The sequence below is a fragment of the Watersipora subatra genome, chromosome 11 (assembly GCF_963576615.1).
Source record: "Watersipora subatra chromosome 11, tzWatSuba1.1, whole genome shotgun sequence".
NCBI lineage: Eukaryota > Metazoa > Bryozoa > Gymnolaemata > Cheilostomatida > Watersiporidae > Watersipora > Watersipora subatra.
Window position 1 is genome coordinate 26,655,882 of NC_088718.1, and position 16,363 is coordinate 26,672,244.

Below are 16,363 nucleotides of genomic sequence, written 5' to 3' on the forward strand. Positions count from 1 at the left end.
CTTTTACTTATTTTCCAGCTACGAGTACCACAGCTACAACAGAACTTGCACGAGTACTGCTACTGCGTTTTACCTACTAAATTTCTACATCGAAAAGGTTAGTAGGCCTACGTCTTATTCAATGTTGTATTGCCTATGAATTGCCACAGTTCCACTGCATAACCTTTTCACTTGCGTCCACGTACAAATTTAGCTATTGGCCTACTGCCAGCCATTTTGCCAATATTGCTTCATGATATTTTTTCAATTTGAAACTCCATCTATAACGTTTGTTTTGGTTATATAGTAGATTTTGCCAACATGTTAATAAGCACTGCTATGCAAAAAATTCATTGTATCTATACTTTGTGCATTTTAATTATCTGTGTAATCACAAAAATCTAAAATGGCTATAGTGTCATCAACATAAGTAGTTATTAGTTTTTTAACTCAGACGCATTTAATGAACTCGCACAAAAAATCTTCGTTTTTAAGTTGGAAATTCTCAAACGAAGATTTAAAATTAAATTTTAGGCTAATTTTATAGAGAAATCTTTAGACAACACTGTCACTACTATAAAAGTCTTAAAGATCGTTGGTTATGTTATCAACGAATAATAAAATTCAGTTGCTAGCAATTGCTGGGAAAGTGGCAAAAATGTGTTTACTGCGGTCGACCATGGAAAGCGCATGAATGAGTCTACTTCAGTGAAAGGGTTGAAAACGTTGGATTTGCCACTGTTTGTGATAGTAAACATGTTCATTTCCATCCGCAGCTGAGTTACTTTTACTTTTTTTTTCCAGCTACAAGTACTACAGATCTACAGCTACTACAGAACTTGCATGGGCACTCCGAGCGTTGCGATAGGCGACGGTGAGAAGAAAGCGAGCATTGTATATTACAAAAAAAGCACACCATCTCATTCAATTTTAGAAATGCTTGAAGCAGTGCAATGCCTTTCAAAAAGCCTACTGCCCAAACGCAAGAACAGATTGATTCCTGTAGAGAAAGAGACCGAATTCGCAAAGCAGCAGCTAGACGAGCAGAAACTGCAGAGCTAACGCAGCTACACCCACAACGAAGCGGAACTGCTACTGCATCTGCTAGAAGTGCAGAAACTGCAGAACAAACACAGCTACGCCTACAACGAAACAGAATAGCAGCTGCTAGAAGAGCAGAAACCGCTGAACAAACACAGGTACATCGAGAGCAGGCCAGAATAGATGCTGGAGCAGCTAGAGGTGCAGAGACTACTGAACCGACCCAGCAGCGACTCAAACGGCTCAGAGCAGCCGCTACATCGGCCAGACGTGCAGAAACCTCCAAGCAGATGCAGCGGCGACAAGAAGATAATACACTAGCTACAACAGCTGCTCGGTGAGCTGAATTTTCTGAGCAGATGAAACGGCGACAACAGCGAGATGCACTAACTACAGCAGCTGCTACCAGGCGTCGTGTATGGACAGAAAACTTTGCACTTGACTACAGTCCTGCAACATAGTATAGGGCCGAATTTTTCTATGGGACGAATGTCCAAAAATGCTCCAGATGTAATGCCTTACGTTGAAAAGGCGAAAGGCCATATATGTAGTTTATATAGTAGATTTTATTGATAATAAATTTTATAAACACGACCACATTACTGCCACAAAGTTGTATATACAATGTCAAAACACAGGCTATAGACGAAAAACTGGTGAGTCATGATTAGTGTTTCAAGCATGTAGAAGTCTCAATTCAATAAATGCTGGTAATAGCTAAGCAGTGCAATAGGAAAATATTTTCTAGAATTTCTTAAAATATGTAAAACTCTACAATACTGCCAGTTTGAAGAATGTCAGTTTGCCTAGCAATGTCAATTTCGTTATCAGTTCTGTGTACAAAATTAGGACAATTCTGATTTGAGTGGTTTGAGACTGATGCATTGTAGACTAGCTGTAAAACACATTGCATATTTCCATTGGTCTTTTTAACATTATTGACATGTAGGACTGCATATGTTTATGCAGTCAGATCAGCACAAAAATTTCAGTAGATTGCATATTTGGAGTTGTTTTACAGTATGAAAGACAACTCTCAATAAAACTATTGCTTTACGTAAATCTGTTCCCGAACACGGGTAATGCAGCTAGTATATATATATATATATTAGACTAGCTGTGCAACCCGGCATTGCCCGGATAATTAAAAAGTATTTGGTCAGAAAATTGATTTGTATTGAACATACAACAACATTTACCATTCTAACTTTTAAACTACATATCATGAGAGAAGTATTTTGTGTAGTTGAAATAAAATAAGAGAGAAAATAAAAATAACTGTAAACGTTTTCAAACTTTGTCAATCAACTTTTAAACTTCATATCATGAGGAAAATGTTTCGTGTAGGTCAAATATATTGAAAAAAATTAAATGGCTATAAAAAGGTTTAGATCTAAATGTGAAATAATTAGCAAGTAATAGCTAAATTAAGTCTGTTTTGCTATGATTACAATAAAAGATGATTCGGTAATGATACAATAAATACGAACTGAGAAAACAAAAGAAAAATCCTGAATATGTAGAATTAATAATAACAATTTTTGATTGGAAGTGTGTGTATAAAAAAGGTTATTGTTCCACCGGAATCTATCCATCAAAACATCGAATACGACAATACGGAGACAATAAAATTGTCCGCGCGAGAAGAATTGACCTTGACCCCAGATATAGTAATCAAACCTTACGAAAAATATTTCTTAACAGAGCCATTGAAACGCGTGGCCGCATTGATAAAATATTCAGTGTGTGCTAAAGGTGGAATGACAGATCCACAGATAATAGATAATAGATCCACAGACATACTTTGAAATATTTACATATAGATTGAAGAGACTGATTACATAATATTCTCTAATATATGACTATAGAGAATGGGGAGAAAATTATAAACAATAGATGATTATAATATGTATGGTTTAGATTAGAATATAGTCTATAAAAGCAGGATTACTGAGACTGTGCAATTGACATCACCACATCTAGTTGGTAGGGATAAGTCTTGTATGAACACTACAACATCATGTGACCCTGTTGAATAAGGGGCAGTTAAAACTTAGATGGTTGTCCAGCTCTAGGACCTTCTATATATTACCAACCTATCTCACTATCAAGCTGTTTACACAAAGCCGTGCATACAGAATAATTCCAAACCAATTATGTGAGAAGAGTTGAAAGAATGCTTCAACATGTCCAAAAAGGCACATGAATGGCAGAAAGAAATAAAAAGAGGGATCTTTATATTTGACACTAAACAAGAGCTCAGGTAATATAAGTGTGTAGTCAGTCCGGTAAGTCTCACTGTTAAGATGTATATATACTTTGAAACGGTTAGACATAAGATTGACAATACCATCAGTGTCAAGTCAATGTCATACTATTCACGGAATCTGAGAGTTAATGACTTGAAGAAGCTATAAAAGATCCTGACTGAGTTAAAAGAAAGTGACCTGCGGTATGACTTTAAGTACAACCTTGCCACAAGCACATGCTGCCATACTTTGATGAGTGAACTCTAACATTCAGGAGCTATGAGGTTATTTGATAGATAAATTCGCACTAAGCCATGAAGAGACCCTTCTGCTCAAAATGAATGATAGTTACATTGGCAAGTTTTAAGTTCTTTAATGACATTAGTTCCAAGTTCTTAAATAGTGAGGCTACTAAAAAACTTGGCACTATCTCGTTCAGTGACAGAGTACTGCAGAGATATTGACTATCTAAAAATTGGCTTAAAAAATTCAAATTAACTATGACAATCAAAAAGTATCCAGATATAATGAATATACTGGATATTATTTAACCTTTACTAGTGTGAGGTCATATTATCAGACTGTGATTAGTGTGAGGTCGTATTATTAGACTGTTATTAGTGTGAGGTCATATTATCAGACGGTGATTAGTGTGAGGTCATATTATTAGACTGTTATTAGTGTGAGGTCATATTATTAGACTATTATTAGTGTGAGGTCATATTATTAGACTCTTATTAGTGTGAGGTCATATTATTAGACTGTTAATAGTGTGAGGTTATATTATTAGACTATTATTAGTGTGAAGTCATAATATTATACTATTATTAGTGTGAGGTCATATTATTAGACTATTATTAGTGTGAGGTCATATTATTAGACTATTATTATTACCCGGCTCAACACCCTCAGACAAAGCAAAAAACCGTCACTCCAGGAGCATGCCATAGAAGTAAAGAGGCTGGTACGCATCGCGTACGGAGACCCACTGAACCCTCACAGGAACAACATGACCATAAAGGCATTCTGCAGCTCACTGCTATACTGTGAGCTGTACAGCAGTGAGCTGCAACAGTACAGCTGTACAGCTCACTGCTGTACAGCTCACTGCTGTACACTGCTGCACTGTACACCTCTCGGCAGTACCAACACCCACGCTAGCAAATGTCGTGCGGGCCGAGAATGACTACTTCCAGAAACAGGGGGGAGAGTGCAAGCCTGCTGGCTCTTTTGTGCAAGCCGTAGATGGAGGCCCTCTAACCGAGTGAAATTGGCCGAAACCAAAGTTATTGACCAACTAACAAGATTGGTCCAATCTCTCACGGAAAAGGTGGAGCAACTACAGGAGCAACTCCAATCTCGGGAAGAAGGGAGGAGCCCACAGGCCACCCTTTGCTGGGGGTGTGGTGGACAGGGGCACGTCCGCAAGAACTGCCCCCGTCACCCAAAACCAGCTTCGGAAAACGAAGGAAGACCCACAGCAGTAGCTCTGGCTGCTGACTGTGCTAAGGCCAAAAATCCCTGAAAACCTGACAAAGTCACCCGGGACCTAGGAAACACTGTCGGATGGTTTTGCCCAGCAAGGACTAGACCGAGAGAGTTTCGTGCACAGGAGGAACCTGTAAAGACATGAAATTACTATCTGTCCTTGAGCGAAGCCAGCCCAACCCTTTCCCGGTCTTGGACACAGCCTACGCCCTTCGTGCGAATGACAGGGACGTAGTCGAAAACGTAGGAGAGTGACCACCAAATCCTCCCCGCCCAAAACACTGAGAACCATCGATGCCATCCTTACAGGACGAGACAGTCGGAAGCCTGCCTTAAAAGCAGCAGAGCCAGTACCTTCCCCGCTTCAGGAACAACGCCTGATGGAGCCACAGGTCAACCCTGAAAACTGGGCGACTCCAGGAACTAACTTTGCCCAGTTACAAAGGGAAAGAGTCAAAAACCCCTCAAAGGGGCTCCCTGGAGGACCTGACCATGGCGCAAGCCCTCAGACGACCCCACTCAGCTAGTTACTTCTTTCCCGGAAGAGTGGAGAGTCAGCCCATACAGTTTTTACTGGATACGGGTTTCACCGCCAACCTGTCGAACAAGCCAGCGTTGGACCGACTGCCATGAGCCATGCGAGAACGGCTCAAGGAAAGCGACACTCATAGTCTGTTAGCCGACGGGACTAGACTTCTGTTCTACAGAATTATTCTGTTGCCAGTTTGATTATGGGAAGTTAATACCGAGGAGGTATTTGTGGTCAGCTGACTAAGTGAAGATGCCATCTTGGGCATGCCGTTTTTAGTGGCACACCAATGTTCTTTAGAATTCAAGCATTCAAGCAGCCAGTGGTCCGAGTGAATGGAAAGCCGCTGGTGTGCACCGACAGGCACGGACGGCTGCTCCAAAGCAAGGTGAAAGTAATCGGAGCGGTTGTGGTACCAGTTCGGACAAAGATGACACTGCACTGCCATATCACCACTGGGAACTATTGTCTAATGAGACTGATTGAGGGTTCCCAACAGACCCCCTGTGGCAAGCAACTTGATTCAGCTTGGGCCTTTGGGCCCAGGCTGATTCAAGCTGCTTGCTACAGGTGAAAAGTTATTGTGCATTTTAGTGTTTAAAGCACATCAGTTATCAATTACTTTTATCATATATATTAGTACTTCAGAGTCTTGGCTTTCGAATGAGCCTATATTCAATACGCAGAAAATAATAGAACTATGAAAAACAGGGGGTCAAAAGTATGTCCTGCAATAAAAAAACACTTGGTTGTGGTTCCCACAATGTGATGTCATAATTATCATTTAGTCTTAGATCATCGATCCCTTTCGCTGCCATTGAGGCTGCGCTTTTCTGTGACAATCGGTGCTCGTAAACCCAAAGAGCGCTAATAATAAACTACGCTTCTAGATAATCAACAATGCCCGGAAATCGTGCTAACGCCCGACCAATACAAACACATGTTCTGGATTAGTAGATTTTGGGTGATTGTTAGAGTTTGCTTTTTTCATCCTTTCGTTCATTTTAAACATTTATATTATTATCTGAAGAATTTGTATCGCTTTCCCTGTTGCTTTCTAAATATGATTATGCTTCAATAAATATACTGTGAATGAGAAACAGTGAAACACTACATGAACCTCTGTGCATACTATGATGTCGTCAGAGCCCATACTAACCCCTCGACAGAAAACTGGGAATCAGTCATCTCGTTCCTTAATCTCACGAGAAGACTGATGTTCTAACAATACTCAATCCAGATGACAACCAAGGCCACGCTATAACAAGGCTATGCCTCCACTGGGGAGCAATGGCCACGCTAAAGCCTATAGTTACAAACTGGTGCTTGAGGTTTGGTTTTGCCGGTTTTGGCTCATTTGAAAGCCAAGATATTGAAGAGCCTGAATAAGCTAAAGCAGTACTGAGATAATTTATATGCTTTAATATAATATTTACTATAAAATTCAACTCATTATATGTATATCGATATATAACTACATACATGTATATAAATTTAATTTATATAGCTTTGTGTCCTAGGTTTGACAATGACGTTCAAGGAAGAAGTAAAAAACGATTACTTTGGCAACGGCGCTGGACATAAATAAGTAAATTGGTAGAACCACTATAGTTACTAAGGTTGATATACTATTTTGTAACTAATTTTTAATATGTGCAGTACATATATAAGATTTTGATGTTTTTACCAGGACATGCTTGAATTACATAGTTACGATGGGTTTCTATATCCCTCTATATAATATTTTCGCCTTACGATGCCATCACCGGATCGAATTAATAACGTACGGTGAGGGTCCACTGTATCTGTGAATATTCAGCTGATTGAATCAATTTTCAGTTGAATGATAAAAAAGTTCCTAACCTTCCACATTTGTCAGAACTGCTTTCCGCGACAAAGTCAAATAAAATGAACCATCGAGTGGAGTGAGCATTATCACAGCGACGCAAGGACCACTATGGTCATTAGGCATCTCCATCACGAGGTGAGTGCCACTTCCTTCAAGTTGAGGATGAGGGCAAACAAACGAATTTATCTTTGGCCCTAAAACATCAATAGATAAATATCAAAAATAAGTTGAAGGTATCTACTAGATACAGAACAAACTAGTACAACAAAAGATCAACAAACCTTTCTCATAGACCCCATTTACAAAATTGCTGATAAGCTCAGAACCAGGAGCAAATGCTAGAAGACGACCAAGTGTGATCGGTCCAAGCATCCGAGGATAGACACTCAAGAGAGAAGAGCTAAACATGAAAGCTCGGAAGAGTTTATCAAACGAGTTCTCCAGTTCCCCTGAAATAACAACAGAGTATATTGATGACGCTAATCAGAGATTAAACGGGGAGAGTTTACATGTGAAAATTGTAATAAAGGATAAGTAGGAAGTAGGAATAGTATGAGCAGCTATAAATAGACACTGGTCTATTGACACCATCGTTTGCTAGGTTGGTGTGCCATTCATTCATTTGTTCTACTATATATCTTGCATTAATATGATAGAAATGAACACTCTCCATCACCAGCCATATACTTTCAGACGACAAAATAAACCACAAATCGTCTTCTTGTTATCCGAATTGTTATTAAAAATTTAATATTACCATTTACGCCTCAGTCATTGCTTTTAACTTCAGTAACTGATGTTACATGAGACTTTAGTAATCTACTACCAGTTTTCTCATGATTCAAGTAGATCTTAATGCGTATATATCTAAGAGGATAGAACTACCTGAGTCAATAGTTTCATCCTTGTCTTTTCCAATAGCCTTCTGATTTTTGAAGCTGATTCTACTCGTCATTTCACAGATCTCTGACCATGAGTACATGCCAAACAAACCAGTGAGACCTTCAATGTCTCCAAACACCTGCGGATATAAGGCGAGTTTCTGAACATAATATATATATAAATCGAAGTGCTTGTCTCTGGTTGGTTATCCAGTTATAGCTAATAAACCTAGTAATAAAAACTCTGCAACACACTGGATTACAGTGTGTTGTAATCTGTTTATTTACACAAATAAACAGATTAATTTGAACGAAAATTGCCACAAAAAGCTTGAAAAGCTCGGTTTAATAAAAGTTAAGACCGAAAATTGAAACGCCAACAAAGCCGTGCGACCGATTGTAGAACTATTTAGTAGTGCGTATTTCACAAGAAAACCGTGCTCATTTCACCAGTCTATGGTGTTGTTTACTTGTAATCAAATTTATTCGAAGGTTTTTGTAATAAACGTAGACCGTTTGAGGCGTAGACCGATTTACATGTACGAAATTGTGGTACACAGTTTATCAGCCTATGTTTTTTGTCCAATCACCGAAGGTTTCATTATTTAAAACGTTAGCCGAAAATCTTCACAACTTATGTACAAGCTAGGGCTGAACTACAACGCCCCTTCATGACGAGAACAGTTTTTATTTTGCTACAGTTTTATACGCGTGGATGCTCCTACTCGCTTTCTGTTAAAGATCGCTTATCAAAACCATTCTACATTCAACGCAACCAACTTTCAAACTGTGTATAGTACACAGTAGCTTGCCATTTTACTTCTAATTTTGCATTTCAGAGTTATAATAGACACATTTCTTTATTGTTGTTGAATTACATACATTACAGTAAATTAGGCCTACAGCTTTATAACACTTTTATAACAGCTTTTAATTTGCTGCAGTATGCAGATATCTTCGAGACACGTGAACGCTCATAGGTTTTCTATTATTGCTGTATTACTATATTAACAATATTGGTTATTTTAATAATATCAGTGCATTTTACTTATAATATTGGCCAACATTACATTTCTCCTATTGCAAGGGAGAGATATAAACGTGTAATATTTTCCTTTCATTGATGTTGTTTGTCATGACCAAACACTTTTTAAATAAATTTTCTAAAAACCTATATAAATACAACAACTTCTCGATATTGCTACCTATGACGTTTTGAAATGTAAACAAAATTGTGTATTGGTTTTCTATTATTACTATATTAATAAAATTGATTATTCTAAGAATATCAGTGCATTTTACTTCTAATATTGGCCAATATTGCATTTCTCCTATTGCAGGGGGAAAATATAAACATCTTTTCCATTCATTATTGCTTATTGTTGTATATAATAACACCCACACCCAGTACATTACAGCTACCATTGCAGTTATCCTATTGCACTGCAGAGCCATTTGATTGCTAATATTGCATTTCTCAACCATCAGTACCCTTTATTTTTTTGCCAATATCTCTGGCCATCTCTTTGGTCGTGGGCTGTATGACAGTGGAATTTCTAGTTATTATAATAACAGTGACAGGAATAGTCTAAGGGATCTCCTCAATATCAACATAAGAGCGAGTAGAATTTTAACCATCACCAGTAGAAAAAGTAAGTACAGTGTAGTTCATTAAGATGATGAAATGTTTCCATCACATTCCAAAAAAACAAGATGCATTTAAATATACTAACTGACTGTTACGCTGAAGATGCAATGAAAGAAGCCTTAATTCTTTCACTATGATAATTTTTTGCTCGTTCTGACAAATGTGATTCAAACTCAAAATAATTTGATGACGTGCACTCGATATTTTTGCTGTAAAATATTTTTTGTCATAGTTTTAATATAAAGGTTTTTTGAAATCAGCCAAAACCTCTGTACAAGAATTAATGCATTTGACAAACAAAGGCATGTTTAATATCTTTTTAGGTTTACTTTCACAGTTTGGCCAAAATGCAGACTCCCATTCTTTTATATAAAAATGTAGTTATCAGAAGTATTTGAGTATACAGAAGTATATACATTTAGGTCGTTGTTTGCAATTTTTCTTTCTATCCATCCAAAAAGATTAAAAAAATTAAAAACTGATATTTTGCTGTGAATTCTGACTAAAAATAAAACTAATTAGTTTGTTATTTTTTTGCAAAATGATAACCTAATATCCCAAAATTACTGTAGAAAAAATTTGCCAACTCAGTGATCCATAATCAATGTTTTGCGTAAGTACTAAGGTGAGATGTAATAAAAGTTCTCTGGTGGAATAATCTATACAAATAAACAGCGACTGAATTAAACAGCTAAAACAGCCAAATCACTGCTAATGTATTGAAACTACCTCTTGGAAGAAATCTGTGAACCTGTTCAACTTGAGAAACAGATTTGGCAGCTGTCACAACTTTCTCAGGTTGGGCTTCTTGTTCTCCAGAATATTGGGCATTGCGGGCACATATCAATCCTCCTCTGACTCGGGTGACTCTAGCTTCAGTTTCTTCATCAGTTTATCAGTGTAAGTAAAGGGTTTTTTCTTTACAGCCCATTTACCTGCAAACAATAAACTCCGAACAATGAGAAGTTGTCTTGCACCTCTTCTTTCCTATCATCATGATTCACAATGTCATTTAAGTTATAAACTGGTGATAGGAGAAAGAAGGTTATTACTGTAGAGACAAATCAGACTAGTACAGAGCTCACACTAGTGCAGAACTCCTACTAGTACAGAACTCACACTAGTAGAAAACTCACACTAGTATAGAACTCACACTAGTACAGAACTCACACTAGTAGAGAACTCACACTAGTATAGAACTCACACTAGTACAGAACTCCCACTAGTACAAAACTCACACTAGTAGAGAACTCACACTAGTATAGAACTCACACTAGTACAGAACTCACACTAGTACAGAACTCACACTAGTAGAGAACTCACACTAGTACAGAACTCACACTAGTACAGAACTCACAGTAGCACATTGCTCACACTAGTACAGAACTCACACTAGTAGAGAACTCACACTAGTAAAGAACTCACAGTAGTACACAACTCACACTAGTACAGAACTCACACTGGTACAGAACTCACACTAGTACAGAATTCACACTGGTACAGAACTCACACTAGTAGAGAACTCATACTAGTAGAGAACTCTCACTAGTACAGAACTCACACTAGTACAGAACTCACACTAATACAGAACTCACACTAGTAGAGAACTCACAGTAGTTGGGAACTCACATTAGTACAGAACTCACACTAGTACAGAACTCACACTAGTTCAGAACTCACATTAGTACAGAACTCACACTAGTACAGAACTCACACTGGTACAGAACTCACACTAGTAGAGAACTCACACTAGTACAGAACTCACACTAGTACACAACTCACACTAGTAAAGAACTCACACTAGTACAGAACTCACACTAGTACAGAACTCACAGTAGCACATTGCTCACACTAGTACAGAATTCACACTAGTAGAGAACTCACACTAGTAGAGAACTCACAGTAGTACACAACTCACACTAGTACAGAACTCACACTGGCACAGAACTCACACTAGTACAGAATTCACACTGGTACAGAACTCACACTAGTAGAGAACTCATACTAGTAGAGAACTCACACTAGTTCAGAACTAACACTAGTACAGAACTCACACTAGTACAGAACTCACACTAGTAGAGAACTCACACTAGTACAGAACTCACACTAGTACACAACTCACACTAGTAAAGAACTCACACTAGTAGAGAACTCACACTAGTACAGAACTCACACTAGTACAGAACTCACACTAGTACAGAACTCACACTAGTACAGAACTCACACTAGTAAAGAACTCACACTAGTACAGAACTCACACTAGTACAGAACTCACACTAGTAGAGAACTCACACTAGTACAGAACTCACACTAGTACACAACTCACACTAGTACAGAACTCACACTAGTAGAGAACTCACACTAGTACAGAACTCACACTAGTACAGAACTCACACTAGTACAGAACTCACACTAGTAAAGAACTCACACTAGTAGAGAACTCACACTAGTACAGAACTCACACTAGTACAAAACTCACACTAGTACAGAACTCGCACTAGTACAGAACTCACACTAGTACAAAACTCACACTAGTAGAGAACTCACAGTAGTACAGAACTCACACTAGTACAGAACTCACACTAGTACATAACTCACACTAGTACAGAACTCACACTAGTAAAGAACTCACACTAGTAGAGAACTCACACTAGTACAGAACTCACACTAGTACAGAACTCACACTAGTAGAGAGCTCACACTAGTACAGAACTCACACTAGTACAGAACTCACACTAGTACATTACTCACACTAGTACAGAACTCACACTAGTACAAAACTCACACTAGTAAAGAACTCACAGTAGTACAGAACTCACACTAGTACAGAACTCACTCTGGTACAAAACTCACACTGGTACAGAACTCACACTAGTAGAGAACTCACACTAGTACAGAACTCACACTAGTAGAGAACTCACACTAGTACAGAACTCACACTAGTACAGAACTCACACTAGTACAGAACTCACATTAGTACAGAACTCACACTAGTACAGAACTCACACTAGTACAGAACTCACACTAGTACAGAACTCGCACTAGTGCAGAACTCACACTAGTACAAAACTCACACTAGTAGAAAACTCACACTAGTACAGAACTCACACTAGTACAGAACTCACACTAGTAGAGAACTCACAGTAGTACAAAACTCACACTAATAGAGAACTCACACTAGTACAGAACTGACACTACTACAGAACTCACACTAGTACAGAACTCACATTAGTACAGAACTCACACTAGTACAGAACTCACACTAGTACAGAACTCACACTAGTACAGAACTCACACTAGTACAGAACTCACACTAGTACAGAACTCACACTAGTACAGAACTCACACTAGTACAGAACTCACACTAGTACAGAACTCACACTAGTACAGAACTCACACTAGTACAGAACTCGCACTAGTACAGAACTCACACTAGTACAAAACTCACACTAGTAGAAAACTCACACTAGTACAGAACTCACACTAGTACAGAACTCACACTAGTACAGAACTCACACTAGTACAGAACTCACACTAGTACAAAACTCACACTAGTAGAAAACTCACACTAGTACAGAACTCACACTAGTACAGAACTCACACTAGTAGAGAACTCACACTAGTACAGAACTCACACTAGTACAGAACTCCTACTAGTACAGAACTCACACTAGTACAGAACTTACACTAGTACAGAACTTACACTAGTAAAGAAGAAGCATTAGCAAAGAACAAAGACTGACATAGAATAACAAGTGGTGAAGAAATTGAAAAACCTAATTAAACATCAGTCTATTGGCATGCAGTGCATCTTGCTATACGACAGGATAAACATATGCTGAACTGATGTGATAGAAACATGTAAAGGTGAAGGTCACTCGAAGCTTACAGTGTACCACCAAAATGGTGTACCTGACAAGTAGCCTACCATTGACACCCTCTGCATATTACAAAGTTCGATGAGAGTTGGTCAAAGACAGAGTTAACAGCTGGTGCAATGAAATGAAGGTGATTAAGAGTGAGACAAACCAGACTAGCACAGAATATAGACTAGTAAAGAAATATGGAGAGCAAGGAATGATAGATACTCCAGGGTGGAACTTCAAACTTTGCTCATTGACTCATTGTATACTAAACGTAGTGTTGTGTGGCTTTAGCCAGCTTCATACAGAGCGTTTCTGATTTGTGAGTAGTCAATTAATGAGCTATTGGGTCTGTACATAAATTAAGAGAGTCGATCATCTGCTTAGATTAAACCTACAGAAAACATGTTTACTCTACCCTGATATTAGTTTTGCTTTGCAAAGACTTCATATTTCTTATTGCAATTTTTTCTTCGCCATGTCCAGCCATATCAGATGCATTACAGATGCGGAAGTTTCACAAAGTGTACATCGACGGACTACTGATGATTATCTATTAAACAATAGTACTCGTGACAGTGATAACCGGTATTGTATTTCTAGAAGTAAGAATATAGGGCCGAAAAAGTGGTTGAGCTCATTCTGCAGCACATTTGTAGCCTTTTTATGGCATCAGTTGATGTCAAAATTTACGTCGATTAGTATGGTATCGAAAGGTTTTCCATAGACCTAGCGATTCAAAGACCATGACGACTTATATGCGCTATGGTCAAATAAAGGGTTTTACTGAATATTGAACTGCCCCTATAAAAAATGTATTTGATAGCGAAAGATCATGCTTCGCAGGTCGTTATAGAACAAATTAAATATACAAGCCCTGCTCCTGTTTGACAACACAAAACCAAAAAAGAACATGTAAACCCTGCAATATACAGACCTATATATAGACCTTGCAATATACAGCAACAACAACCTACCAGAAAAGTAGTCTACCATTGACTCTCTCAGCAGGTTACAGAGGTGAGAAGCTTGTATCTTGTACCCTTCAACTGGAGGTTCATCTTTGAACATGGTGTCACCAACCTCAACAAATTGCCTGTGGTACCATGCGATCACCTGTAAAAAAATAATGTTTAAGTTTTCCATTTTAAATTAAAAGTTTTTAGAATGAACAAAAGTTGTCTTCAGCTGCCATGCCATCAAATGTAAAAGGATGGTCACGAACACAAAGTTGTGTTTGCACTACAAACACCATAACTGCTAAAAACATAAGGTTTAAGACGATCATATTAAATAGTAGTTTCCTTCCCCTGACCTTTCCTCCATTGGCCTCACGGGTAACCATGTAGTCTTTCACAGAGTTTCTGATGCGGGCCCACAGAACAGCGGGAAGGCGTCGGAGGGGCGGCACCTGGTACTGGAAAACATCGTTAAGTACTTCATCATCCAGAGAGATGAGATCTATCAGCTCATTCTCAGTAAGGCCGAGGTTGGAGAGGTGCAGATAGGCAAACAGTCTATGTACAAGCAAGTCTCCTATAACAGTAGAATATTAATATGATATACATACAAGTTTGTATACCAGCAGGTCTACTATAACAGTAAACTATTAATATGATATACAAGTCTGTATACCAGGTCTACTATAACAGTAAACTATTAATAAGATATACAAGTCTGTGTACCAGCAGGTCTACTATAACAGTAAACTATTAATAAGATATACAAGTCTGTGTACCAGCAGGTCTACTATAACAGCAAACTATTAATAAGATATACAAGTCTGTGTACAAGCAGGTCTACTATAACAGTAAACCATTAATAAGATACACAAGTCTGTGTACCAGCAGGTCTACTATAGCAGTAAACTATTAATAAGATATACAAGTCTGTGTACCAGCAGGTCTACTATAACAGTAAACTATTAATAAGATATACAAGTCTGTGTACCAGCAGGTCTACTATAACAGTAAATTATTAATTAGATATACAAGTCTGTTTACCAGCAGGTCTACTATAACGGTAAACTATTAATAATATATACAAGTCTGTGTACCAACAGGTCTAGTATAACAGTAAACTATTAATAAGATATACAAGTCTGTATACCAGTAGGTCTACTATAACAGTAAACTATTAATAAGATATACAAGTCTGTGTACCAGCAGGTCTACTATAACAGTAAACTATTAATAAGATATACAAGTCTGTGTACCAGCAGGTCTACTATAACAGTAAACTATTAATAATATATACAAGTCTGTGTACCAGCAGGTCTATTATAACAGTAAACTATTAATAAGATATACAAGACTGTATACCAGTAGGTCTACTATAACAATAAACTATTAATAAGATACACAAGTCTGTATACCAGCAGGTCTACTATAGCAGTAAACTATTAATAATATATACAAGTCTGTATACCGGCAGGTCTACTATAACAGTAAACTATTAATAAGATATACAAGTCTGTGTACCAGCAGGTCTACTATAACAGTAAACTATTAATAAGATATACAAGTCTGTATACCAGCAGGTCTACTATAACAGTAAACTATTAATAAGATATACAAGTCTGTGTACCAGCAGGTCTACTATAACAGTAAACTATTAATAAGATATACAAGTCTGTATACCAGTAGGTCTACTATAACAGTAAACTATTAATAAAACATACAAGTCTGTGTACCGGCAGGTCTACTATAACAGCAAACTATTAATAAGATATACAAGTCTGTATACCAGTAGGTCTACTATAACAGTAAACTATTAATAATATATACAAGTCTGTATACCAGCAGGTCTATTATAACAGTAAACTATTAATAAGATA

The 16,363-nt window shown here is 37.7% G+C and overlaps 1 protein-coding gene across 1 annotated transcript in view; it reads right to left on the minus strand.

Annotated features, from left to right (window-relative positions):
* Positions 1–6,081: 6,081 nt before the first annotated feature.
* LOC137407922 (NACHT and WD repeat domain-containing protein 2-like) overlaps positions 6,082–16,363 on the minus strand; it is a 39,456-nt gene continuing 29,174 nt past the window's right edge. Inside the window, exons 15-21 of the mRNA XM_068094306.1 lie at positions 14,843–15,063; positions 14,505–14,643; positions 10,600–10,715; positions 8,021–8,156; positions 7,417–7,584; positions 7,150–7,329; positions 6,082–6,119 (exon numbers count right to left, since the gene is read on the minus strand). Coding sequence (XP_067950407.1) covers positions 6,082–6,119; positions 7,150–7,329; positions 7,417–7,584; positions 8,021–8,156; positions 10,600–10,715; positions 14,505–14,643; positions 14,843–15,063 — 998 coding nt within the window. The remainder of the gene's footprint in view (positions 6,120–7,149; positions 7,330–7,416; positions 7,585–8,020; positions 8,157–10,599; positions 10,716–14,504; positions 14,644–14,842; positions 15,064–16,363) is intronic.